General features: G+C 35.2%; 1 protein-coding gene across 1 annotated transcript in view; it reads right to left on the reverse strand.

Moving 5' to 3' along the window:
• LOC149793724 (hemicentin-1-like) overlaps nt 1–11,211 on the reverse strand; it is a 204,284-nt gene extending 193,073 nt beyond the window's left edge. The window contains exons 1-3 of the mRNA XM_089969043.1: nt 11,154–11,211; nt 10,386–10,679; nt 2,792–3,091 (exon numbers count right to left, since the gene is read on the reverse strand). Of these exons, the coding sequence (XP_089825169.1) occupies nt 2,792–3,091; nt 10,386–10,679; nt 11,154–11,211 (652 nt within the window). The remainder of the gene's footprint in view (nt 1–2,791; nt 3,092–10,385; nt 10,680–11,153) is intronic.
• Nucleotides 11,212–27,516: the final 16,305 nt, after the last annotated feature.

Raw genomic sequence — 27,516 nt, forward strand, 5'->3', positions numbered from 1 at the left:
GCCATTATTGTAGTGTCTTTAAACAACAGTGATTTATAAAGAAAAAAAGATATAACCCCAATTTTGACACTGTTTTCTTTCAACCCATATTGTTATAACTTGCTATGAATCTGGTCATTGGGTCCATAATGGTACTGTAATAATGTGGTGCACTATAATGACGGTATTTATACTATATAAACTAATTTCTCTTTGACTACTCTATAAGTCAGGGTGTATTCAGCAAGTCAAATCCATCTAATGGGGTAAATAATGTAAAAACAGAAGAACAAAATTTCATACATCTCACAATTAAACAATGAAGTTTAACTTCACACTTTTATGATTCACAGTATCTTAAATGTCTAAATTTAAATGTCTTCTGGTACAAAGCCCAATAATTCCTCCTTGTCATATGAGTGACCAAATATAGTACTGAAATCCTCCATCATTTTCTAATCATCTTAAATATTGTCCGATACCGATTCCTCAACTTTACTGTTATCTGTGAATGCTTATGAAGAGACTGAGCTTGGGCTCTGTAAGTGACACTTTAATCATCTAGTCTGTGAAATCTATTAAAATATGCAACTGAACCAATGTCAAAAGTTCAAATAACCACCCTGTTACTTGGCACTGAACAAAAGCATACAATTTGTGGCTTAATCAAAGGGGTGTCACATGGGGGAAGAAAAAGAGAGTGCTAAGGGATTATGGTCAAATGCACATAGGTAGTAGTAGGACTTTACTTGGCACTGAACAAGTATCAAATTCATGGATTGATCAAAAGGATTGTCAACTTGAAAACAATGTCTGTCCATTCGAAAACAATGCTGGTGCTGTCTATATAAGCCAAGGACTTATCAGCTCACATGTACTTGCAAACAACTTGGAACTATTACTTGGAAATTAGATCTGGCTGATTGAAAAAGAAAATATAAGTCACGCCCAAACTTTTATTGCAAATAAACACGAACAGTGTTTATACAGTGAAACACATAATATAACACAAATACAGGTTGTTAGGACTTGCATGAAAATGGAATCAATATAATGGCTAGGAAACACCCATGGTTAACAACACTGACAGACCTTTCACTTTGCAACAGATAAATTTAATTTATCCGCACTACTGTATTTTGAAATGGATAAAATTCAAAATAACTGTCGATAAAAGTATTGTGCAATGAATACCATCATGAAAATGTTAATGGTGCATACCATGTGTGCATTTCTAAATGGGAACAGTGGCATGGAAACATACAAATAATTTGAATTAACAGTATTTGCGCATATTGCAAACATTAAGATTTTCAAATATTACCCTATATTTATCAAATTTTTTGTATCTTGCACTTATGAGGTGAACCTTACTGTTCATGAATCAAATTTTCGGTTTATCCCACATGGCAGAGTTTAATACCAAAATATATTGTCAGATCCCACAAGAGTTTCATCCCACAAGATATAGTCTTATTCCACAAGATAAATAATTATTGTACATAAGAGAATCTCACCCCACATGATAGTCAGTTACCTACATGATAGTCTTAACCCACAAGATAGACTTATTACACAAGATAGTGTTAGTACACAAGATAGTCTTATCACACAAGATAGTCTTAGTACACAAGATAGTCTTATCACAAATGATAGTCTTAGTACACATGATAGTCTTATCCCACAAGATAGTCATATCACACAATATAGTCATATCCCACAAATCTTATCCCACAAGATAGTCATATCACACAATATAGTCATATCCCACAAATCTTATCCCACAATATAGTCATATCCCACATGATAGTCCTATCCCACAAGATAGTCCTATCCCACAAGGCAGTCTTATCTCACAAGATAGTCTTATCCCACAAGATAGTCTTATCCCACAATATAGTCATATCCCACATGATAGTCTTATCACACAAGATAGTCATATCCCACAAGATAGTCTTATCACTCAAGATAATCTTACCACACAAGATAGTCTTATCCAACAATATAGTCATATCCCACATAATAGTCTTATCCCACAAGATAGTCATATCCCACAAGATAGTCATATCCCACATGATAGTCTTATCCCACAAGATAGTCCTATCCCACAATATAGTCCTATCCCACAAGATAGTCTTATCTCACAAGATAGTCTTATCCCTCAAGATAGTCATATCCCACATGATAGTCTTATCCCACAAGATAGTCCTATCCCACAAGATAGTCTTATCCCACAAGATAGTCCTATCCCACAAGATAGTCTTATCCCACAAGATAGTCATATCCCACAAGATAGTCATATCCCACATGATAGTCTTATCCCACAAGATAGTCATATCCCACAAGATAGTCATATCCCACATGATAGTCTTATCCCACAAGATAGTCCTATCCCACAATATAGTCCTATCCCACAAGATAGTCATATCTCACAAAATAGTCTTATCCCTCAAGATAGTCATATCCCACATGATAGTCTTATCCCACAAGATAGTCCTATCCCACAAGATAGTCTTATCCCACAAGATAGTCCTATCCCACAAGATAGTCTTATCCCACAAGATAGTCCAATCCCACAAGATAGTCTTATCCCACAAGATAGTCTTATCACACAAGATAGTCTTATCACACAAGATAGTCTTATGTCACAAGATAGACTGATTCTTACACCACTGCCTAATAATTATTCTGCAATCTGAACATCCAGCTTCAAAATATAGATCTAGCAAACCATTTGACTGCATGGTGTACATTAGAAAATCTGGTATTCTTCAAGATAAACTTGTATCATTTAAATATTATAAAATGCTACCTGTAACAGACATGGTCCATTTCTTCTGTTTATCTGTCCCAGGAACACTTGAAAGGCAGTAGAACACCTTGTTGTTATCAGACCTTTGTACATTAGTACGTGTGTATGGACAAGTTTTGGTGTACTGGGTCCCAAAAAAAACACCAAGAGTACAGCTGGTGGTCAATCTTTGTCCATCCAATGTCCAGTAAACCTCAGCTTCAGTATACATGGATGAAACAATGCAAACAAGGGTGAAATTATCCCCCTCAATGGCATAGAGGGAGTCAGATTGTACTGAAGGTTCAAATAAAGCTGCAGCTGAAATGCAACAAAATAACGACCATAAAATAATTGAAAATAGTTGTAAATACAAATTTATTTATTTGTAAAGTTTTAAACATTAGAGTCCCTCAAAGGGACTGGTCCTGTTAAAGGCTAAAAAACATTACTGGGCTTCCAAAAGAAGTCTGTTTCTACCCTCCTTTTATTCACTTTAACTGTCAAGTATTTAAACCATCTCAGATATTCTTGAGAAACTCCAACCTATTAAATTATGTAGCACAGACATGAAAGTTTCTTATATGTCTGAATTAAGTGCAGTACAGAAACTTTTAATTTGTTATCGCCTTTGACACTGAACCGGACACCATATATATATGTCACTGCACCTGTCTGAGGCAGATAATGACTAAATATAACCACACGCTAACTTTACTTAAATCCATAACCCATGGTTTCTTCCGTTTTTAAAAATTAATATTATTAGGACTGTAATGATGACCAGATGACCACTAGCAATAGGAGTGATCAATTATGACCAGATGACCACTAGCAATAGGAGTGATAAATTATGACCAGATGACCACTAGCAGTAGGAGTTATATATTAGGGGTGATCAATTACAAATTTTCATAACTGTTCAATGACACACCACCTTGCCTCATAATATGATCAAATTATATAAGCTTAAAAAATGTAAATTAAAACAAATAAAAAAAATGTGAATAGAATGTCTCAAACCTAGCCTTTCTTCAAAAATCAGCATTAAACATGAACTGAAAAAAGCGACTCATCCATCCTGGATGCAGTCAAATATTATGCATGTAATGTAATTGACATCATTCTTGGGTATGATACAGGCAACTCTTAATAACAGTCTTAAGTCAGAGTCATTAAGCAAACACAAGAGTGGCAAATGAAGCCATTTACATTATTAAATGCTGTGTAATATTCAGTTTGACCAATTTTAAGCAAACACAAGAGTGGCAAATGAAACCAATATTCATAATGATCAATTTTCAATAACATTCACAAATACACTATGTCTAATACACTAACCCTGTCTTCTTGTTTTGACAGATCTATGAAGCAATTCTTGCAGGTTTGTAAGTCATTTTAATGCTTGCAATACACAAGTTCAACAAGAGGCTCTTCAAAGATCCCAACAATCAGCCCAATTGGTACTGATTACTGCATAAATTGGCAGAGAATAGACAAATTAAAGGTTGAATATACACATGTAGTTCATGCTAAAGCATGTTGGAAATGGGTTTGTTTCAGGTAGACTAAGTCTAATCTAAAGATTTTTTAAACTGGAAACTTATCACAGTTTTTATTGTTGCAGTTCACTCCGTACATGAAGTATTTCTGACTGCAATTAACTGGTTACAGCTCAGGCAATGTATTCAGGAAACTAGTTAAAGAATTTAGTAATCATTCCAGCCCTACAAGTTATTAAAATGATACTATTCAAGGTCATCCTCAAGTAGATCCGAAGACTGGGTCTGATCTTTTCATCCCAAAATCAACTTGCTCTTCCTTAAACTAAGACTAGTGTAAGTCATTCACAAAGTATTGATCCTGCTGGATCATGTAGAACTATTCTTATTAACTGGAAACCATTCTAATTCTTACAATGACCTTGACCTTTGACCTTTTAGTTCCAAAATTAATAGGCATTATCCTTAACCCAAGCGCAAGCCATCTATAAAGTTTGGTAACTGTAAATAATGGAGAATTCAAGTTGCTGTTTTCACATTTTCTCATTTCAGTGGCAGTGATCTTTACCTTTGATCATTCTTAGAACAATTATTATTGTTGTTTAATATTTCTACATATGTCTACATGATGAAAAATCAACAATACAACTGGATGTACATATCACTGTGAAAATGTGAAAAGCTGTTGATGCACATGAACATATTATGATTTTGTAGGCTATAAAATGACTAAGAAATGGCAGTGGCTCACAACCTTGAATTTTATTTTCTCTTTCAGATAAAATAGTTAATCAGCAAATTAAATGATTGTGTTGTTCAAAAGGTAAATGATGTAATAATTATAAAGAAACTGTTGTTGGCAGCACTAGTAATCAGCTTGATGTTTTATTGCTGTGTAATATATTATACATTATGACCAATTCTCAACAACTTTTCACTTTTCATAGTGATACAACATTCGGTGTGAAAATCATCTACATTTTTAAAAAAAAGAATTAACAAACTGTTTACTAAAGAGTCATGTTAGTGTAGATGTGGAAATGCGTTTACCAATTTTCCAAATGTTTAAGAGTGGCCAATGAAACTAAGCCATTCACATGATTAAATCTGCAACCATACATTTTGCATTTTCTTAAAAATGCATTCATCGTTTGTAATCATTTGCATTCACTGTACAATCCATTTGCATTCTCTTTTCATTTCACGAGCAAAATTGTCAAATTCAAGGGACCCTAAAGCAGGTGATTCTACCTAAACTGCACTTTGTTTGCATTTCATTTCAATTGTTTGAATTCTGCTTACATTCAGTTTACATTTTATTCACATTTGATTTTCATCCATTTTTTCATCCTGTTTGGTTTATGGTGCCAAAAATGCATTCAGAGACTTAACTTTCCCTCAATTTGACACAGAATGGCAGTACTGCATTTGACAAGGTCTGAAAGACATGTTTTCTGTTTTGAAGAAGGGTTAAAGGGAGAAAGCTATTGCTTCCATATCTTGTCTTGTTAAAAGTGTGCTTTAGGGAAATAGCATTAGCATAAAATATAATAGACAACACTGAATTTATTCATGATTTAAATATATATTCAACTGCAGTAGTGTAAACATACAATTATAAAGTATCTGTCAGCAAACTGTATTATTTGTTTCATTCAAATTAAGACTGTACAGCTTTTCAGATACAAGATTTTATCATTAATATGCATGAATAATTCTCTTTATCAAATTCAACCCACATCTTGATGATATAAACCAATATATCACGTTTTATTAAAATTGGATCAGAAATTATATCACTTCCAGAGTGGTAGCAAGCTCATTAATTATTTAACCCATCCAAGCTTGATGATAAAAGCACACATTCCAAGCTTGATCAAAACTGGATCAGAACTCTGGCCTCCAGAAAGATAACAAGGTCAGTCAATCAAAAGCAAGAATATCTAATATACATATGTCTTGCTCTTTACTAACTCCATCAAAGATCTTGATGACATAAGTTTATATTTCAAGTTTGATCAAAATCAGATGAGAAATATGGCTTCTATAGGGTAACAACTGCAGCCAATTAGATTCAAGATATATATGTACCTGGATCTAGCTCATTACTGAACTCATCTGAGATCTTAATGAGAAAAACATATATTCCAAGTCTGATGCAAGATTATATCATTAATATTTATTGATCTTGCTCATTAAATCATTCAAAGACCTTGATGACAGAAACCATACTGCAAGTTTTATGAAAATCAGAGTAGCAATATAGCTTCCAGAGGTGTAACAAGCTTAGCCAGTCATATGCAAGATCACCTGATTTGTATACATGGATCTCACTCATTATCAAACTCATCTGAGACCTGAATGATATAAAGATGTATTTCAGTTATGATCAAACCTGGGTCAGAAATACAGCCTCCAGAATGGTATCAAATGACTGCTGATGGACAGATGAACGATGCACAATGGATTTTTGTTGTTGTTGTTTTAGGGTTTAACGCCATTTTTCAGCACACGATAGGCTATACATGGCGGCCAGTATTAATGGTAGAGGAAGAACCCGGGAAAACCCCGGAAAGAACCACCAACCCAGAAGAAGCTACTGGCAAGCTTTCTCACATACCCACAATGGCTGAATCCGAGACTCGAACCCATGCAGAGAGGTGAGATGGCAGTGATCCATAACGGACAGCGCTTTAGACCACTCAGGGCTCCTGCACAATGGATACAGTCCATACCATATGATATCTTGTTCTTATGGCCAGGTGAGCTAAAAATCATTTCGTTTTAGTATTAACTTGTTTAAATCATTCTTCTAAAAGTCTGCTTGAAAAGTTATAATCTGTGTTGACTCAAGAAGCCAAATTGTACTGGATGAATATCACAGGCTTTGAGTAACCTTGGTTGACAACCAGAAGGACATAATTCATACATCAGTAATTATCTGGATTAACCACTACAGCTGAAGTCTCATTTGAAAAGTATGCAACATGCACTCAGCTCATCTAATTCCTATACTCATAGTAAGGTTAGCACAAGATACAATGTATAGTCACAAACTTTAACCATTTTTCATAAACATATTTATTCCTACTTCCTATTGCACTGGCCAGAAAGGACCTTCTGAGTTGTCTAGCTTGAATATATCAATGTCATCATAAACACATATACTAAACACATGTTAGTATAATCATAAAATGTAGGTTGCAATGACCTTTGATTTTAAGGGCATTGTATTAACTGAGATGCATCCAATTATCACATTTCATGATTTGGCATTCAACAGCATCTATGAAGTGAACTATTGACACAAAATTTGAAGGAAATAACTGAGCATGAAATATGGGTCACAGAGACCTCTTTTCACCAAAAAGGATGTAGAACTTAACAAGACGCATCCACTCACAATGTTTCATGATTCTAGATAAGATAGTATGCATATTACATGCCCAAAATTCATGTGGTCCTCATCTAAATGCAAACACGTGACCATATCAGTATAAGATGAAAACAAAGGCCATCATCATAACCCTTGTGTTGTATTGGTGTGGTATACCTCTGATACAGATGTGTATCATCATCAATTTCATAATTCTAGCATGAAAAGTGACTGACTCAAGACATAAGTCAAGCATAAAATATGCATCACATCGACCTACTACTGAAGTAAAGTAGTCCTCATCAAGATACATCTGCATGTTTCAGGGTTCTACTATATAGCAGAGTATGCACAGAGCTGATGTGGTCGTCATGAGCTAAATGCAACAACTTATCCTATTAAGCCAGTAAAATGCAAAATATGTCATGGAGCCTTTTATATGTGGATGTATAACTAGTTTGACTGAAGCATGAACTGAAAAATGTAAAATTGAACCAAAGTCAGTGAAATGTGAAACATGGGAAATGTGAAACATGGGTCACAGTGACCTACTTATAAGATGAGGGTGTAGCACTCATTAAAATGTATCTCCTCACCAAGCTGCATTAATCTAGGTATCACAGTATATATAAGGTGCAAAAATTACTAGTTTGTCATAAACTAAATGTAAAAACATAACCTAAGCCAGTGAAATCTCGAAAATATAGAATACAGTGACCTTTCTTTGTGGGAAGGACCATGACACTAATAAAGATACATACACTCATTTAGCTTGATGATTCTATCAAGAAGAGAGATTGAGAAATAAACTTAAACCACAAAATTAATGTCAGTGAAACATGAAATACATGTCACAGTGACCTAATGTTATGATGCAGGTGTAGCATTCATCAAGACACATTATCTCATTAATTAATTATATGTATGTACAAATTTATCTCCCTAAGCCCCATTCCCTGGGTATAGGTGCCATGAAAACAATTCCAAACTGCTGAATAAGACCTAGGAAGAAACAATAGCTGGCATTCAGTGAGGGTCTGTGCATATGTAATGGGTGATACAATACATATATTCAGAGCAGTGAGTTAAAACTCCACCCACTGAGTCATGCGAGTATTAAAACTTTTACTCGCCTGGAATAAACTTGTACTCAACCACGCAAAAATTATATAAACATAAATGCTGGAGATGTTAATGACCTAAATTTGATATGTGAAAGGTTGTTTTTTGAAATTTATCGGTGACCCTTTTAACACCAGTTGAAAGCAACAACAAATTTAGACCAGTCTTCACTCCCTCTGCTGAGTGTTCATTTATGATCTAGATCAAAACAAAAAATTGATCCAACAAATGTATGGTAGAAAGTATGGATTTTCAATTAACAAAGTTGGCAATATACTTGACAAAACATCCTTGTCATAAAGAGAATACTGGTTAGCCCTAAATCTCATTACCCAATTAATTGGCAAGTGATTGGAAAATTTGCTCAATTGCTATTAATTTTCACTTTTCTGCTTAAGCTTTCCATCATTATTTTTAACTCTTCAATTTAACTAATCAAATCAAATTTTTAAATGATGAACATGCATCAAGACCACCTTAAATCATATCCCAATATTTTAAACTCATCTAAAATGGTAATAGGAGTTTTGCAAAATAATGTACATACTTTCACATGATTCACCCTAAGCAACAGGTACAGATTATGAAGTCTGGTTCAGGTCATAAGTTGTCACTGTCACTGTCATTTTTAAAAACTCAAATTCTTATTATTATCAAAGGTAAATCAATTCTAGATCAAAGCTGAATTGGCAGTGTCATTGATTTTTAGTTTTTGTGTGTGTGTGTGTGTGTGTGTGTGTGTGTGTGTGAGTTGGATTTTTAACATAGCTTTAACAATATTTCAGTCATATCACTAGGATGTCTGCATCATAGCAGTTTATAGTGATATCTATAAGCACTGGGGCATCATGCCACAGAAATAAAGAAAGATGTATCACCCAGTCATATTATCCTGACACCAGGCCAACCAGTCCTAAGACTAACTTCTTAATACTGAGTGCATAGTGAGGCAGCTGTTAGTACCATTATTATAAGTCTTTGGTATCACTTGGCCGGGGTTTAAAACTGTGACCTCCCACATCCGAGGCAGATGCTCTAATCACTAGGCCACTGGATCAGTCAGTGGTTTTTTACTATCTCGTTATACTATAACTAGTGGACATTATTAATACAACCTATTATCATTTATATCAATTTGCCCAAGTTAGCATCATCAGACAATTCTAACTCTTTGTATTGCCACAACTCTGATTGTCTCAACTGCAATTATTTGAATCCCGATATTTTTGTTTAAGCAAATCTTGAAGTATACACTGAATATTTCTTGTAATACCAACTTTATATGCTCAATCTTAAGAAGAAACAAATTGCCAAATTTTCAAAGTTGCATCAGTATTCACAGTATGCCATCGACCCTATTTCTGGTACAGGAGTGTTAGAAAAAAATTATCCTTAATATATTCATTGGTATTAGATGAGAAAATTCCACACATGTGATCTGACACTTAGCAAAAGCTTTGTGTCTGACATAAAATTATGAGGCACAAGTTTTCTATCCCTTACCAATTCATCTGACTCAGGCTGAAAAGTGACTGTTGATGGGAAAATATGGTAACTATCATGGGGACAGGTCTCAGAGGGGTTCACTATTATGAGGCAAACATCCTTTACTTACTGACTGCTGAAAGCTGGATGGAATCACTCAGTGACTGTGCAAGGCTGTTTGCTGCACGGCATGTGTATGACCCGCTATCACTGGTTGCAATCGAGATTATTGTAAGAGTGGAAGTCCCCGTGATGCTGTTGAAGTTGATGGAGTACTTGGATGCTGCCAGTGCAGGATTAATCGTGAAACCATTTGGTGCAAGCCATGTCACACTCGTAGCACCAGTTGTAGAACAAGTAACTGTTGTATTTAAACCAATCACTCCGTTTATAAGATCACCTTCATTGATTGAAACAGAAAGACCTGAAAATATACATATATAGATATGATATTGTTTAACAATAACAAGATTTTCAAATAAGTGACTGTATCTACAATATTGGATGCCAAATCAGCACCATGTTAGTTATGAACAATGAGATGTGTTTAGAAACACAATATGAATATGACCATCCATTTAGGAACAAGATTTTCAAGATGGCTGCTGTGATGGTCTATGAGGCACTATTTTAATTTAGAACCAACAAAATATCACAAAGAGTCTTCCGGTGGAAATCCCATGTCATCAATATAACTTTCTATTGAGGAGAGTGTATGCAATAACAAGATTTAAGACAACAGCCATATTAGATGTTATTAAGCACTATGTTCTAGTACTAGAAACCAAAAGAAGTCTTTAAATTGTGAAAAGCCCATGTCATCTATCTAGAAGAAGTAATAGCAAGATTTCCAAGATGACCACTAGTGTGGCAGCCCTATTGGAGGCCAGATCAATACCATTTTCATTTGGGACCAACTTGACATCACGACACTTGTCTTTGAGTGAAAACTCCATCTAGATATTTATGTCCATCTATTTAGGAAAATAGCTATTACAAGATTTTCAAGATGCCCAAAGTGTCAGCCATATTGGCTGTCTAAATGGTACCATTTTCATTTCAGACCAACTAGACAAAGTACGAAGCCTTCCCCTGAAAACTCCATGTTGATATGGCTTTCTGTTTAGGATGAGGGATAACAAGGTTTTCAACATGGCTGCTGTGGTGACCATACTAGATATCAGAACCATACTTTATTCATTTTAGGAACTAGACAGTATAAGAAGTCTTCTGGTGAAAACCCCTTGCCTGTATGAATAGCAAGAACAAGATTTTAGAGATGGCTGCCATGGTGGCCATACTGGATATTAGATCACCACCATATTCATTTTAGACCAACCAGACTTCATTAGAAGTCTTTCAGTGAAAACTCCATATTGATACGACTGTTGATTCAGGGTCAGCAATGACAAGATTTTGAACATGGTCACAGAGTTGGCCATATCAGGTATCCAAGCAACATAATTTTTATTTAGGACCAACAGACATGATATGAATTCTAGTGAAAACCCATGTTGAAATGATCACCCATTTAGAATGAGTGTTGATGACATTTTCAGAGATGTCTACTTGAAAACTACATGCCCATCAATGTCCATGCAGCACCATTGACCAGATTAGACCATAGAATGCAAATCTGTAATCACTGGTAGAGGTGAAAATTGCTTTAGCTGCATGAAAATACAACCAGTCAACTATATAAGAATACTAATGTGCCCACTAAATTAATCATGTGTTTAGAAAATGGAAAATTGCTTTCATGGTTCAAACTTCTCATCTGTTCATCAATATATATTTATAAACATGTCTAAAAAATTCACAAACTGTTTTTTGAATACCTGTGCTAACAAGGTTTACTCCATAAAGGTCTATATTCAGCATGTTAAGACAAGAATTCCTCAAAAGAAAGGATGTTCTACAGGCTGAAAACAATCTTACAATACAAGACCATTTTTTCTTCTTTTTAACTGCTGAATGATGAATCCATGATATTTTAGCAATAGCAACATTTTAAAATTAACCACTGTGGTTGGCATATCTAATGTAAGAATGTCATCAGTTTCAATCAGGACCAATTAGAGATCATTAGAACTCTGTTTTGCAAAAAAACCAATATGAATCAGACAATCCTTCCCAAAGAAGTAGCAAAAAACAGTAGAACCTGTCTTGAAAGACTGTCACATTTGCCAAAACCTTATGGTCTCTCAAGACAGGTGGCCTCACATAATAGGTTACAATGCTATATAACCAATAAATGTGTGCATTGAGAATTTGTTCTCTCAACACAGGTGGTCTCACATAGCAGTGATCTTTCAAGACAGGTTTTACTGTAAAAAAGATTTTTAAGATGGCTGCCATGGTGGTCATATTGAATGTCAGATCAGTACCATTTTTATTTAATCAAAAGAAGTCTTTTGGTGAAAACTCAATGTAGACATGACCATCCATTCTAGGAGTAACAATCAGAATTTTGAAATGGTCACCATGCAGAATTTGCATTAACAAGCTTGTGCTGATGGATGGATGACAGACAACAGGCCTACCATAAGAAGGATGGTAGACAACAGGCCTACCATAAGATGGATGGATGACAGACAACAGGCCTACCATAAGATGGATGGTAGACAACAGGCCTACCATAAGATGGATGGTAGACAACAGGCCTACCATAAGATGGATGGTAGACAACAGGCCTACCATAAGATGGATGGTAGACAACAGGCCTACCATAAGATAGATGACAGACCACAGGCCTACCATAAGATGGATGGATGATAGACAACAAGCCTACCATAAGATGGATGGATGATAGACAACAAGCCTACCATAAGATGGGTGGATGATAGACAACATGCCTACCATAAGATAGATGACAGACCACAGGCCTACCGTAAGATGCATGGATGATAGACAACAAGCCTACCATAAGATGGATGGATGATAGACAACAAGCCTACCATAAGATGGGTGGATGATAGACAACATGCCTACCATAAGATAGATAGATGACTGACAACAAGCCTGCTATAAGATGGATAGATGATAGACAACATGCCTACCATAAGATAGATGGATGATAGACAACAGGCATACCATAAGTTCTTACGATCTATGACCAGTAGAGCTAAAACTGACAAATAAATGGAACATTTTTAAAGTGATCTGAAACACTGATGTCACTTAAATATGCATTCAATTTGCCTGCCAAACTTTATTTGTCTCTTTCAAGTAGGTTTTGTGTAATCCTGCTAACAAGTAAAAGACACACACACACACACACACACACACACACACATATATATATATATATATATATATATATATATATATATATATATATATATATATATATATATATATATATACACACACAGGGCACAGTGCATGCACTGGATTTCAGATTGTTCACATTATACCATTATCACTGACAGAGAGCACAGTACATGCATAGTGGATTTCAGATTGTCAACTCTATGATTATGGACATAGAGCTCTACAGTACATGCACAGTGGATTTCAGATTGTCAGCTCCATACCATGATCATGGACATAGAGATCTACAGTACATGCATAGTGGATTTCAGATTGTCAACTCTGTGATTATGGACATAGAGATCTACAGTACATGCACAGTGGATTTCGGATTGTCAACTCTATGATTATGGACATAGAGATCTACAGTACATGCATAGTGGATTTCAGATTGTCAACTCTATACCATGATCATGGACATAGAGATCTACAGTACATGCATAGTGGATTTCAGATTGTCAACTCTATGATTATGGACATAGAGATCTACAGTACATGCATAGTGGATTTCAGATTGTCAACTCTATGATTATGGACATAGAGATCTACAGTACATGCACAGTGGATTTCAGATTGTCAGCTCCATACCTGATCATGGACATAGAGATCTACAGCACATGCATAGTGGATTTCAGATTGTCAACTCTATGGTTATGGACATAGAGATCTACAGTACATGCATAGTGGATTTCAGATTGTCAACTCTATGATTATGGACATAGAGATCTACAGTACATGTATAGTGGATTTCAGATTGTCAACTCTATGATTATGGACATAGAGATCTACAGCAGTACATGCACAGTGGATTTCAGATTGTCAACTCTATACCATGATCATGGACATAGAGATCTACAGTACATGCATAGTGGATTTAAGATTGTTAACTCTATACCATGATCATGGTAACTGGAGGCAAGAAATTTAGAAGATTTGAATGTCTCTTACATCTCATGGGCAACCATTCTATATCATGGGATTCTGTCATTAAATATAATGCAACTGTAGCACATTTTATGGCACACCTCACTGAATCGATTGTATGTTCCAGGGAGGTCTACACACCAAGCAAACAGATGTCAGACACATTGATGCCATAAACATTTATTTATTACACTCAATTGGCTTTAAAAATTGACAACATAAGTATTCCAGTATAACCATTAAATTTCTTGAAATTTGTAAGGAGCAAAAAAACTTGGTTACAATGGTAACGGTTTAAAATGCAGGAATGACATTAGTTTATTAATCTTTTTGTTGTGTTCATATGAATGCCTATATTGAAACTGAAAAAAAGTTGAAAGAAAGTAAACAAAATGATAGAAAGAAAGTCAAGGAATGATAGAAAGAAAGTCAAGGAATGATAGAAAGAAAGCCAAGGAATGAGAGAAAGAAAGTCAAGGAATGATAGAAAGAAAGCCAAGGAATGATAGAAAGAAAGCCAAGGAATGATAGAAAGAAAGTCAAGGAATGATAGAAAGAAAGCCAAGGAATGATAGAAAGAAAGCCAAGGAATGATAGAAAGAAAGTCAAGGAATGATAGAAAGAAAGCCAAGGAATGATAGAAAGAAAGCCAAGGAATGATAGAAAGAAAGTCAAGGAATGATAGAAAGAAAGCCAAGGAATGATAGAAAGAAAGCCAAGGAATGATAGAAAGAAAGTCAAGGAATGATAGAAAGAAAGCCAAGGAATAATAGAAAGAAAGTCAAGGAATGATAGAAAGAAAGCCAAGGAATGATAGAAAGAAAGTCAAGGAATGATTGATAGAAAGAAAACTAAGGAATGATAGAATGAAATTACAGGAGTGATATCAAATTCATGAAAAGCAATATATTCAGTCATATAGGTGTACTTTCATTACTGCATTATTTTTAATAAGATGAGTGGAAGATACTATGATTAACCACTGTTGATGATGTAAGCTCTTCAAATGTAAGATCAGAATTGTATCTACAGGAACTGACATTAAAATGTGTTATAAACATTTCCTGTTGATGCCAAATTTAAACAAGTGGGAATTATTGTACATAAGCATGGATTTAATGTCTCATTCCTTAGAAGAATACATTTTAAGGTGGCTGTCTGAAGTTAACCAACAAAAACAAATTTAAGTTCTTTCAAAAATAATCAATTTAATCCAAATTTAGATATCGTTTATTCTTTTAAAAAATGACATGATTTACTTCAAGCAACCAAATCCACAAAAAGAAAGATTAAAAAAGCTTTAACGTACAATTATAACATTAACTCTAATGCCACCATCACTGCCCGAAAAATGATACTGATGTTTCACCATACAAATGTGAGACAATAAAGTACCTTGGGCATCTACTGTTGGTACTCCAATGGAGAGAAACACATAGAAAATTGAAGCTATGGCCACCAGCATGGCTGAATGTCTTAGCACCATAATATATATCAATAAAGAAAACCAAATCCACAGATGACTGGAGAAGGCTGGACTCTTTTACTGATCCAGAATATAAACTATATCCATGTTCCAAGATCAGGAAATATGACTTGCTCTCTCATCTTCAAGCTAAAAATATAAACAGATACAATATGACAAATTAATCCAGAATGTTTCACTTCTGAAAAAGGAATCATTATGAGAAACAAATAATATATACAATGCAAAACATTAAGACATTATTATTATTATTATTATTATTATTATTATTATTATTATTATTATCCCCATACAATTCAACAAAATACCTTGGGGATATTGTGATACACTCCATCTTTCTGTCCAACTGTGGGTCTGTCAATATGTCTACCTGTCTATTGCATATTCTCCCAAAGTAATATTAGTTAAATTTAATAAACTTTGCAGCTATTATTTCACCTGTGGTGACCATGTGCAGAAGTGGTAATATTATAAGCCCTCTACCTGAGTTTTTTCAAATGAGGTGAAAAGTCCACTTTGCCAAAATTTAAAATACAATTACACTATCAAATATTTTCAGATCCAAACTCAATATATGCTGCCACAGCACAAAGCTGAATCATGTATGTGACAGATTTTGCACCATTGCAGTTCTTCCAGTTACTATTATTATTATTATTATTATCAAAAAATTACCAAGTGAATATCAGATATATTGTAGCTAATGGGTCATGGGTGAAGCCAAAATATGATACAATGACAAAATATATATTCCCATGTAAACAGGAATAGTTTCTCTTTTAAAGGGTACTTTCTTCTAGTCTAGGGACATACTTAAAAATTTAATTGCACTGCCAGCTATCAACTGCATTGTGAGAATGCAAACAAATTTGGGGCAACCATGGCAGCCCCAGTTGCCCTAAATTCTGATAGCCCTCAATGCCTTTGGATAATTTTACCCATGTTGGATATGCATTGCAGAGTGAAACATGAGAAAAAGAGTTATATATGGGACCCTGCATCTTGGCCAATATTCCAAATAATGGATATTCTCAATAAATCAAAGAACAAAAGATGTGGGATGAAAATGAAATAAAAACAATGTTGGCTAAATCTGTTGAATGATGGACACTGCTGAGTGAAGGTGACACCAGGATAAAGTATATATATGATTGGCAACTAGGTACTGTGCGACAAGTTGAATCAAGGCTTGGATCCTTAGGGGCACTAAAACTATTTAAGGTCTGGCACCATAGGGGCAGTAAGACCAGTTGAGTCAAGGCCAGGATCCCATGGGACAGTAAAGCCTTTGAAGGGTTGGCACCATAGTGACAGTTACAAACAAATTTAGTCAAAGCCTGGATCCTTAGGGGCAGTAAGAACAGTTTAGTCAAAGCCAACGTCCTTAGAGACAGTAATACTATTCAAGGTCTGGCACCATAGAGACAGTAAGACCAGATTGGACAAGGCCTGGTTCTTTTGGAGCAGTAAGATTAATCAAGGCCTGGATCCTCAGGGGCAGTAAGACCAGTTTAGACAAGGCATTGCCCCATATGAATGAAAAAGACTAGCTTAGTCAAGACCTGGTCTTGTAAGAGCAGTAAGGCCAGTTAAATTATGGCCTAGTCCCCTCAGACATGAGAAGACCAGTTAATTAGTGAAGACCAGGTCCCATATTCTTAATAGTATGCAGAAATTGTCATTTTCGAATTAAAATTTGGAACCAATAATTCTTTATTAAAGTAAAATAAGCTATGTTTTATATTGGAAACCCCTGATGGCATCATTCCATACCTCTAAATCCTACTTCATTCTAATTGACCCTGCCTCAACATACCTCTAAACTGCACTTCATTCTAACTGATCCTGCCTTAACATACCTCTAATCCTACATCATTTTAAATGACTCTGCCTCAACTAACTTAAAATCCTACTTCATTCTAATGGACCTTTCCTTAACATACCTCTAAATCCTACTTCATTCTAATTTGCCCTGCCTCAACATACCTCTGAATCCTACTTCATTCTAATAGACCCTGCCTCAACATACTTCTAATCTTAATTCATTCTAATTGATCCAGCCTCACCATACCTCTAAATTCTACTTCATTATAATTTGTCCTGCCTTAATAACATACTTCTAAATTCTACTTCATTCTAATTGACCCTGCCTCAACATACCTCTAAATCATACTTCATTCTAATTGACCTTAAAAATGTACCTCTAACTTCCTCTACTTCATTCTAATTGACCCTGCCACAAAGTATCTCTGACTCCCCCTACTTCATTCTAATTGACCCTACCATAGAGTACTTCTAAATCCTACTTCATTCTAATTACCCTACCACAAGTACCTCTAACTTCCCCATCTTTATTCTAATTGACCCTGCCACAAAGTATCTCTAACTCCCCCTACTTCATTCAAACTGACCCTACCACAAAGTACTTCTAAATCCTACTTCATTTTAATTGACCCTATCACAAAGTACCTCTAACTCCCCCTACTTCATTCTAATTGATGCTTCCACCAAGTACCTCTAACTCCCCCAACTTTATTCTAATTGACCCTTCTACAAAGTACCTCTAACTCCTCTTCCTTTATTAGCACATATATTTTTCTTGACTTGTAAGAGTTTGTTAGTTAAATTGTCAAAGAAGATAATGATGATAATAATCCAAAATTTACATCCCATAATATTTTTAGCTTTTTACAGTCAAAGATACTAACATCTAGCCTGGTGGCAAAAAATAAATATCTTTTTTAATGTCCAAAAACTTCCAACAAAACTCTAAAAAAAACTTTTGGGCTGATGTGATGGTGGAGCATTGAGTCTTAAGTCTTTTTTTCTTTGCATGATCTTTTGGCAGGCTAAGAATAGACTAATGAAAACTTCATGCAAAAAAAACTCATAATGCCTACTTTATTCAAATTTCCTTTGTAATGGTCAAGAGTGTGACATTAGCTGTGAAGTGTGCTGTCATATTCATATCAACTGAACAATTAACCAATTAGTGATCAGACTGTACTGAATCAATCATAAAGTAGCATGCAGTGTTAGCATGAGGTGCAATTATTATTGCAGTGTCTGATTACCATTACCATGTCAAACATCACGATGACATCTGAATGAGCTGTAGGGTTTGCATCTCTCTCTCTCTCTCGCTCATAAATTTAAATTTTAAGAAAGTGATTTCAATGATCAATTTTTAAGACTAATGTCATTTTCCTGAATACAAAGTAGCAGTATATGAACTCAATGAACAGGCCTGAATGGAATTTTAAAACACCTAACTTTCAGGTCTATTTAAAGGTAAATACTACACAAATGTAGTAACCTATTAAACAATACTCTTGGAATCATTATTACTATCTTTTACCATCTAAAAAACTTATATAAATCATAATTTTCAGACACTTTTCCACCAGACAGATGTGCAAAACTAAGGTTGAAAATCATAAATGGCAACATCTGACAGGCAGTGTATGTCACTGTGGATTTTGTTTTTCAAATAACAAGTGCTGTATTGAATAAAATTACCTTCCTGCATGGTCTCTCAGGAAAAGTGTGTGTGTGTGATTTGGATTTTTAATTGAGCTTTAATAATTTTTCACTCATATCGCTATGATGTCTGCAATGTGGCAGTTTATTGTGATGTTTAGCACTGGGGCATCATGCCTCAGACATGTAGCATGATGTCCCACCAGTCACATTATCCTGACCAGTCCTAACACTAACCTCTTAATGCTGAGCACCAACCGAGGCAGCTGTTAGTACCATTTTTGTAAGTCTTTTGGTATGACTTGTCCAGGGATCGAACTTATGACCTCCTGCATCCAGTATGGAACATGCTCTAACCACTAGGCCACCAGAGTGGTTAAGAGAGGACCAAGAATCAAATTAACAATCATGACTGTCCAAAAATGCATGGTGGATACAAAATATTTTTTTTAATGTACAGTGTCTGAAATGCTGTCCATAAAAGAAGGGTGTCTCAAAACAGTGTCCAAAAAGAGAGGATGTCTGAAAACAGTGTCCAAAACCGCAGAGTACATATAGTATATACCAGTAATTCAACTTAAAAATTGTCAGTTACCTAAGATTCCATGGCTTACATACTAAATTAAGTCTTATCTGCATCACTTCTGACGTGTGATTGGTCAGTTCAATCATGGTTGACAGGTGGTTGGGGTAATTAAAGTAATAAAAATTCAAGTTTCAGGCCTTTGGACTAGAGCTTGAGTTTTGTGCTTCCAAAGTTTCAAGAATATGGGATCTAGATTCCACTACCTATGTTTTCTTTCAACTGATTATTGTCTCATTAAAATTTCACCCAAAAATACTTTCTTACATTACGCTAGCATTCCATACATATTTCAAGGGCACATGGACATGCTCAGTGGTATAATAGGCCAAAATACAAGAAATAAAAATGTTGCTTTCTGGGTAGAATTAAAAGCCTTTTGAGGTTCAGTACAAAAAACACCCCTTCCCTCTTTAGTCAAAAGAGTATGCTTTTCATAAAAAACAATTTTATACAATGGTCATTCCTCTTCTAAAAAATAAACTCCTGTTGTTCCACCCATGTTTAAAGTGTACAACCAGAAAAAATATACAACTGTAAAACTACCTTGAAGATACCTGAATGACAAATTTTGATAACTGACTCACAATCATTATGGAACATGACACAAGCTTCATGTTATACCAGTGTATGTCTGCCACCCAGCAACCCTGCTACTGACAGACACCAAACAAACATACCTGTCAGAAACAAAACTTCAGTTCATGTGAAACCACAGTATCCAATACAACTATATAAAATCTTCTAGAGAACTGAATAAAATCAAACTACATGTATGTCCACTCACCTGTTCTAACATGATGGTAAAAATGAATTTTACTCCTAGCAATACAATTAAGTAACGGTGATGAAATTGTATAACCCCAGTTCAAGCAATGCTAGTCACTCAAATATAACGGAATTATATGCATTCCCTTACCTGTACACACCTTCTGTTCATTTACCTGTAACCAACGATCACCAAAGACCATTTATTCAACGGTTGTAAACATTACTGGGGACCTGCTAAGGGTAAACTTACAAGAACAAACAGCAAAGAAAGTCAAGAATAGATGTGTTTTGTAGTCATTGTAAGGTTGAACAGTTTAGGAAAGTCAATAATTCAGAAAGCTACACAATGGGTTCAATAATTTCAAATAATCATTGGAGTAGGACTGTTTCCATTATGGATAAATTGGCTATAATGGCTACTTATGACAGTCATAGGTTCTTTGTTCACTGTGCAGCACATTTTTTCACAAAGTGTGTCACCTGTGGACTAGACACAAGTTGAACATTATTCCAGTCAATGCCTGCATTTAGGTCAAAACAGGATTTTGTATCTTACATTCGTTCAGTTACTTTCAGTTTGATATTATTTGTGTACTGATTTATAAATCATGAGAAAACTAACATTATGTATTTTACATGGCATATTTAAACCATCAAAATTATGGAATTACTTCATATTATTGAATTAAAGGATTATGGAAGAGCACACTGTCAGCATGTTAAGAAGTGTAGTGTCAATCAAGATCATGTCAATCGTAATCAAACAAATATATCCCTTCCCAATTAGTAGAACATAATAACAGAGAATAATTTAGATAACAAAATAATTAGTAATAATAATAATAATTACTACTACTACTAATTATCATTATCATTGTTATTATTATTATTATTATTATTACTACAACTACTATTATTATTATTATTATTATTACTACTATTATTATTATTATCATTACTACTACTACTACTATTATTATTATTATCATTATTACAACTACTATTATTATTATTACCACTACTGCTATTATTATTATTATTACTACTACCATTATTATTATTATTATCATTACTACTACTACTATTATTATTATTATTATTATTACTACTATTATTATTATTATCATTACTACTACTACTACTACTATTATTATTATCATTATTACAACTACTATTATTATTATTACTACTACTGCTATTATTATTATTATTACTACTACTATTATCATTATTATTATTATTATTATTATTATTATTATTATTATTATTATTTGTTGTTGGTAGTAGAAGTAGTCCAGAACATCATGATATACACCACTTCTGAGATGTATTGTTTGGGGCAAATTTTTTTCTTTCTGAAAGGTATATATTTTTCTGTCCCATCGGAATAGTACCAGATAATCAGAAATATGCTAGTAATGCATGCTTGATAAATAAATATGTAAATATGGTGACTCGCGTCAAGATCACACAATAAGAATAGATTTCAACAATCATGTGCCACCTCAAATCACATATTTCCAAAAGAGCCTCTCTGCATAGGTTAAAATAAGAAATGGTATTGTACTGAACCAAATTCCATTATTCTCATTTCAAAAGAAATCAGGAAAATAAGGGCTTTGTGCTAATTATGATACACAATATGTATATCTTCCAAACTGCACCTTCTGGACATGCATGTGTATATAACACCCCAAACAGCATTTAACACAGGTCAAGGAATAACATGCTGACGATTCATTATTTGCAGTATGTATTGTAATTATGACAGTACAAACACCAATCTGATGTGTGCCAGGAAATCTGTTAATTATGCTGGTTGCTTACCAGAATGAAGGTCATGTATAGATAAATACAGTATTGCATGTAATCAGAAATTGTACTCATAAAAATACCTACATGATCCTCTTGTATTCTCTGTCTGACTAGATAGGTACAAAAGCACAAATAATATACCCCAACATTTATGTTGTCCTCTGGCTGCACTGAAATACTGTCGTATGGTTCCTGTTGAAAAACATTCACTGAATGTTACAGTCACCTGAAATTATGTATTTTATATTTATTGGACCAAAGCAGCCAAAATAACTGACCCAAAACACTGCTGTCCAACTTAATGATTCATCATTTCAATAATAAATATATTCCATTGTACAATCTTGACAAAATCGATTTACGATTAATATCTTTAAAAAATCTTTTTTTTTTTCCACTACACATCTGGAATAACAAGGGACTCAATAAAAGGGACTTAACTAGAGCTTTTATTTGGTTATAATTTTTATTATAACAGTTAATCAATTACACCAATTCCCTCAGATTGCATATAAACAATGAACAATTCTATACATGTGGATATACATGGTAAAACACATCCGGAAGAAATAGAAATCATGTCCAAGCCTGACACAGGACTGTATTGATGAGAGAAGGATATAATTTTTTTGAGATCAATATGGGTCATTGTGGGAATGGATAAAGCAGTCATGCAGAAAAGGACTAAGAATGGCCTAAACAGCTGATGTTTAATATTTCATTTGAATGAATAGAGTGCACTACATTTATTTAGGTAATGTGGGTATGTGAGAAAGCTTGCCAGTAGCTTCTCGTGGGTTGATGGTTCTTTCTGGGGTTTTCCTTGGTTCTTTCTCCACCATTAATACTGGTCGCCGTGTATAGCCTATCATGTGCTGAAAAATGGCATTAAACTCTGCAACAACAACAACAACAACAACAATATTTATTTAGGAAATATAACAGCAAGGTGACCAAAGTCATTGCTCTAATAGTGTATTATAGTGAACCAGAATGAAAATTTTAGTAACAATTATTATGGGATGGTAATGCTGCTAGATGCATAAGCTTGGCTTCAAATGGTACACTTCAGGTATAGTATCCAAAAATATCCATAAAGAGGTTTCAGAAATATAATTAACAAATAACATTTTGCCAAGACCTTAATTAAGTCTTGAACCCTTTTGATATTGACCCCAAGTTCACAGGAAGAGTGAGTTTGGCACAGAATGAACTGTCTTGGCTTTATAACGATTAATTATTCCAAATGGGTTATGAATTTATCAAGGGCTTTAGGAGGCAAAGAAATTAAAACCTTGCAGACAATGACAATGGCATTACACCACCAATGGAAAAGTGACTGTTATATCTCCCTTACTGTTAATGTGATATCAACAATGGGATAACCCAATCCAAAATTGTCACGAAATCTTGAAAACATATTTAGTTAGATTTCTGTCTAACCACTTGGGTTTAAAAAAATTTGAAATCACTTTTCTAAGTCTGTTTGGACTAGATTATAATATATATTACTAAATGATTATTTTCACAAGGCTAACAGTTTTGTATCATTAGTCATATGTATTTTTACAGAAACCGTGTTTTAAAAATGTGAGAAGCTCAAAATTCTTTTTGCATACCCTGATATTTAAGAACCCTTCCCAATGGAATAAGCGATTATTACATTTAAGCACAAAATGGATTTGTATATGATTTATTTGTGCCAGCTCCCACAGCCAGTATACATACTAGAGAAATGGCTATATGATGCCTCAAAATTCAGATCCTTATTATGGGATACATAAACAACAGTCACATGCAAAAGCTATGAAAAACAGCCATGTGTTATAATGCAGGAGCAATGTTGACACAAATGTAATAATTGATTATTACAGGAATGGTGAAAATGGCCATAAGAGCCAAAGTATAAACTACTTGGTTAAAGAATTATCAATTTGGTTCACTTCAGTATGAATCATAGTCTGAATGGTGGCTAGTGAATGCTGTCCTGAATGGTGGCTAGTGAATGCTGTCCTGAATGGTTGCTAGTGAATGCTGTCCTGAATGGTTGTTAGTGATTGCTGTCCTGAATGGTTGCTAGTGAATGCTGTCCTGAATGGTGGCTAGTGAATACTGTCTTAACCCTTTTATCACTATGGACAGGTTTTCCGGTCATGGGGAAGTAAGTCCGTAAACACTATGGACCGCTTTACTGGTCTGTGGCTGTGTTCTTCTCTAATGTTATAATACCTGACTATATAAATTTTGGGGTACCTCCAATAACTTTCTACTTGTAATGTAGATATTATATTTTGATTATCTTGTGAGTTTAGCTTGTATGCAACTAGAAATATCGAACAAAGTAGGCACTTTTAATGAGTTTTCCGAATGTTGAAATTTGTATCCAAAATGGCAGAGTTCAAAGAAAGATCAATGAGAGTGAAGTGTCAGATTTTTAATTATCAGAGGATTTTTACTAATTTCAACCTAGTAAAATGAAAGAAGGCATCTGGAGAGGCAATGGAATGAGCTTGTGGGTGATAGTGATGACGATGAAGAGGACTCTGAAGGTTTTGAACCAGAGGAAGTGTACGTTCCACGTAATTTTGTTTGGAAGAAGTTGGAAAACCAAAGAGATTTGTTTCAGTTTTCTGAGAGAGTTGGACCCACCCAAGTGTTAGATGGCTCCATTAAAGCTTTGGAATATTTTCAAATATTCTATTCAGATGAAGTTTTTGAAAACATTGTCTGTCTAACGAATTTGAATGCGACGATCAAACGTGACAGAGTCGATACAGGTGTGTGGACAGATCTCACCTTGGATGAAATCAAGGCATTTTATGGAATTTTAATTTCTACCTGTCAAATACCTGAAAGAATGACTTGTGCTGCTACTGGATTTATTCATGAGTACATCTTGAGTCAACTGATCTAACCAGATATCTTTAAAATTGGCAAAGTTATGTTATTGCAAAATCCACAAGTCATTTTGCTTTACAACTCCAAAGTTACTTAGTGTTGAGGACTCTAAGCCCCCAAAGTTACTTGGTGATGAAAGCGTTAAATGCTGGCTCAAAGTGAATACTATCATGAATGTTGGCTAGTGAATATTGCCCTAAATGCTGCCTAGTAAATATTGCCCTGAATGCTGGCTAGTAAATACTGTCCTGAATGCTGGCTAATAAACTGTCCTGAATGCTGGCTAGTAAACACTGTCCTGAATGCTGGCTAGTAAACACTGTCCTGAATACTGGCTAGTAAACACTGTTCTGAATGCTGGCTAGTAAACTGTCCTGAATGCTGGCTAGTAAATACTGTCCTGAATGCTGGCTAGTAATAACTGTTCTGAATGCTGGCTAGTAAACTGTCCTGAATGCTCAGGCTAGCAAACACTGTCCTGAATGCTGGCTAGTAAACACTGTCCTGAATGCTGGCTAGTAAACACTGTCCTGAATACTGGTTAGTAAAGTGTCCTGAATGCTCAGGCTAGTAAATACTGTCCTGAATGCTCAGGCTAGCAAACACTGTCCTGAATGCTGCCTAGTAAACACTGTCCTGAATGCTCAGGCTAGCAAACACTGTCCTGAATGCTGGCTAGTAAACACTGTCCTGAATGCTGGCTAGTAAACTGTCCTGAATGCTCAGGCTAGCAAACACTGTCCTGAATGCTGGCTAGTAAACACTGTCCTGAATGCTGGCTAGTAAATACTGTCCTGAATGCTGGCTAGCAAACACTGTCCTGAATGCTGCTAATAAACACTGTCCTGAATGCTGGCTAGTAAATACTGTCCTGAATGCTGGCTAGTAAACACTGTCCTGAATGCTGCTAATAAACACTGTCCTGAATGCTCGCTAGTAAACACTGTCCTGAATGCTGGCTAGTAAATACTGTCCTGATGCTGGCTAGTAAATACTGTCCTGAATGCTGGCTAGTAAACACTGTCCTGAATGCTGCCTAGTAAACACTGTCCTGAATGCTGGCAAGTAAACACTGTCCTGAATGCTGGCTAGTAAATACTGTCCTGAATGCTGGCTAGTAAACACTGTCCTGAATGCTGGCTAGTAAATACTGTCCTCAATGCTGGCTAGTAAATACTGTCCTGATGCTGGCTAAGTAAACACTGTCCTGAATGCTGGCTAGTAAACACTGTCCTGAATGCTGGCTAGTAAACACTGTCAGTAAATACTGTCCTGAATGCTGGTTAGTAAAGTGTCCTGAATGCTGGCTAGTAAACGCTGTCTTGAATGCTGGTTAGTAAAGTGTCCTGAATGCTCAGGCTAGTAAATACTGTCCTGAATGCTCAGGCTAGTAAACACCATCCTGAATGCTGCCTAGTAAACACTGTCCTGAATGCTGGCTAGTAAATACTGTCCTGAATGCTGGCTAGTAAATACTGTCCTGAATGCTGGCTAGTAAATACTGTCCTGATGCTGGCTAGTAAACACTGTCCTGAATGCTGGCTAGTAAACACTGTCCTGAATGCTGGCTAGTAAATACTGTCCTGATGCTGGCTAGTAAATACTGTCCTGATGCTGGCTAGTAAATACTGTCCTGATGCTGGCTAGTAAACACTGTCCTGAATGCTGGCTAGTAAACACTGTCCTGAATGCTGGCTAGTAAACACTGTCCTGATGCTGGCTAGTAAATACTGTCCTGATGCTGGCTAGTAAACACTGTCCTGAATGCTGCTAATAAACACTGTCCTGAATGCTGGCTAGTAAATACTGTCCTGAATGCTGGCTAGTAAACACTGTCCTGAATGCTGGCTAGTAAATACTGTCCTGAATGCTGGCTAGTAAACACTGTCCTGAATGCTGGCTAGTAAACACTGTCCTGAATGCTGGCAAGTAAACACTGTCCTGAATGCTGGCTAGTAAATACTGTCCTGAATGCTGGCTAGTAAACACTGT

Source organism: Sinohyriopsis cumingii, chromosome 8, assembly GCF_028554795.1.
Source record: "Sinohyriopsis cumingii isolate HCF-2022 chromosome 8, ASM2855479v2, whole genome shotgun sequence".
Classification (NCBI taxonomy): Eukaryota; Metazoa; Mollusca; class Bivalvia; order Unionida; family Unionidae; genus Sinohyriopsis; species Sinohyriopsis cumingii.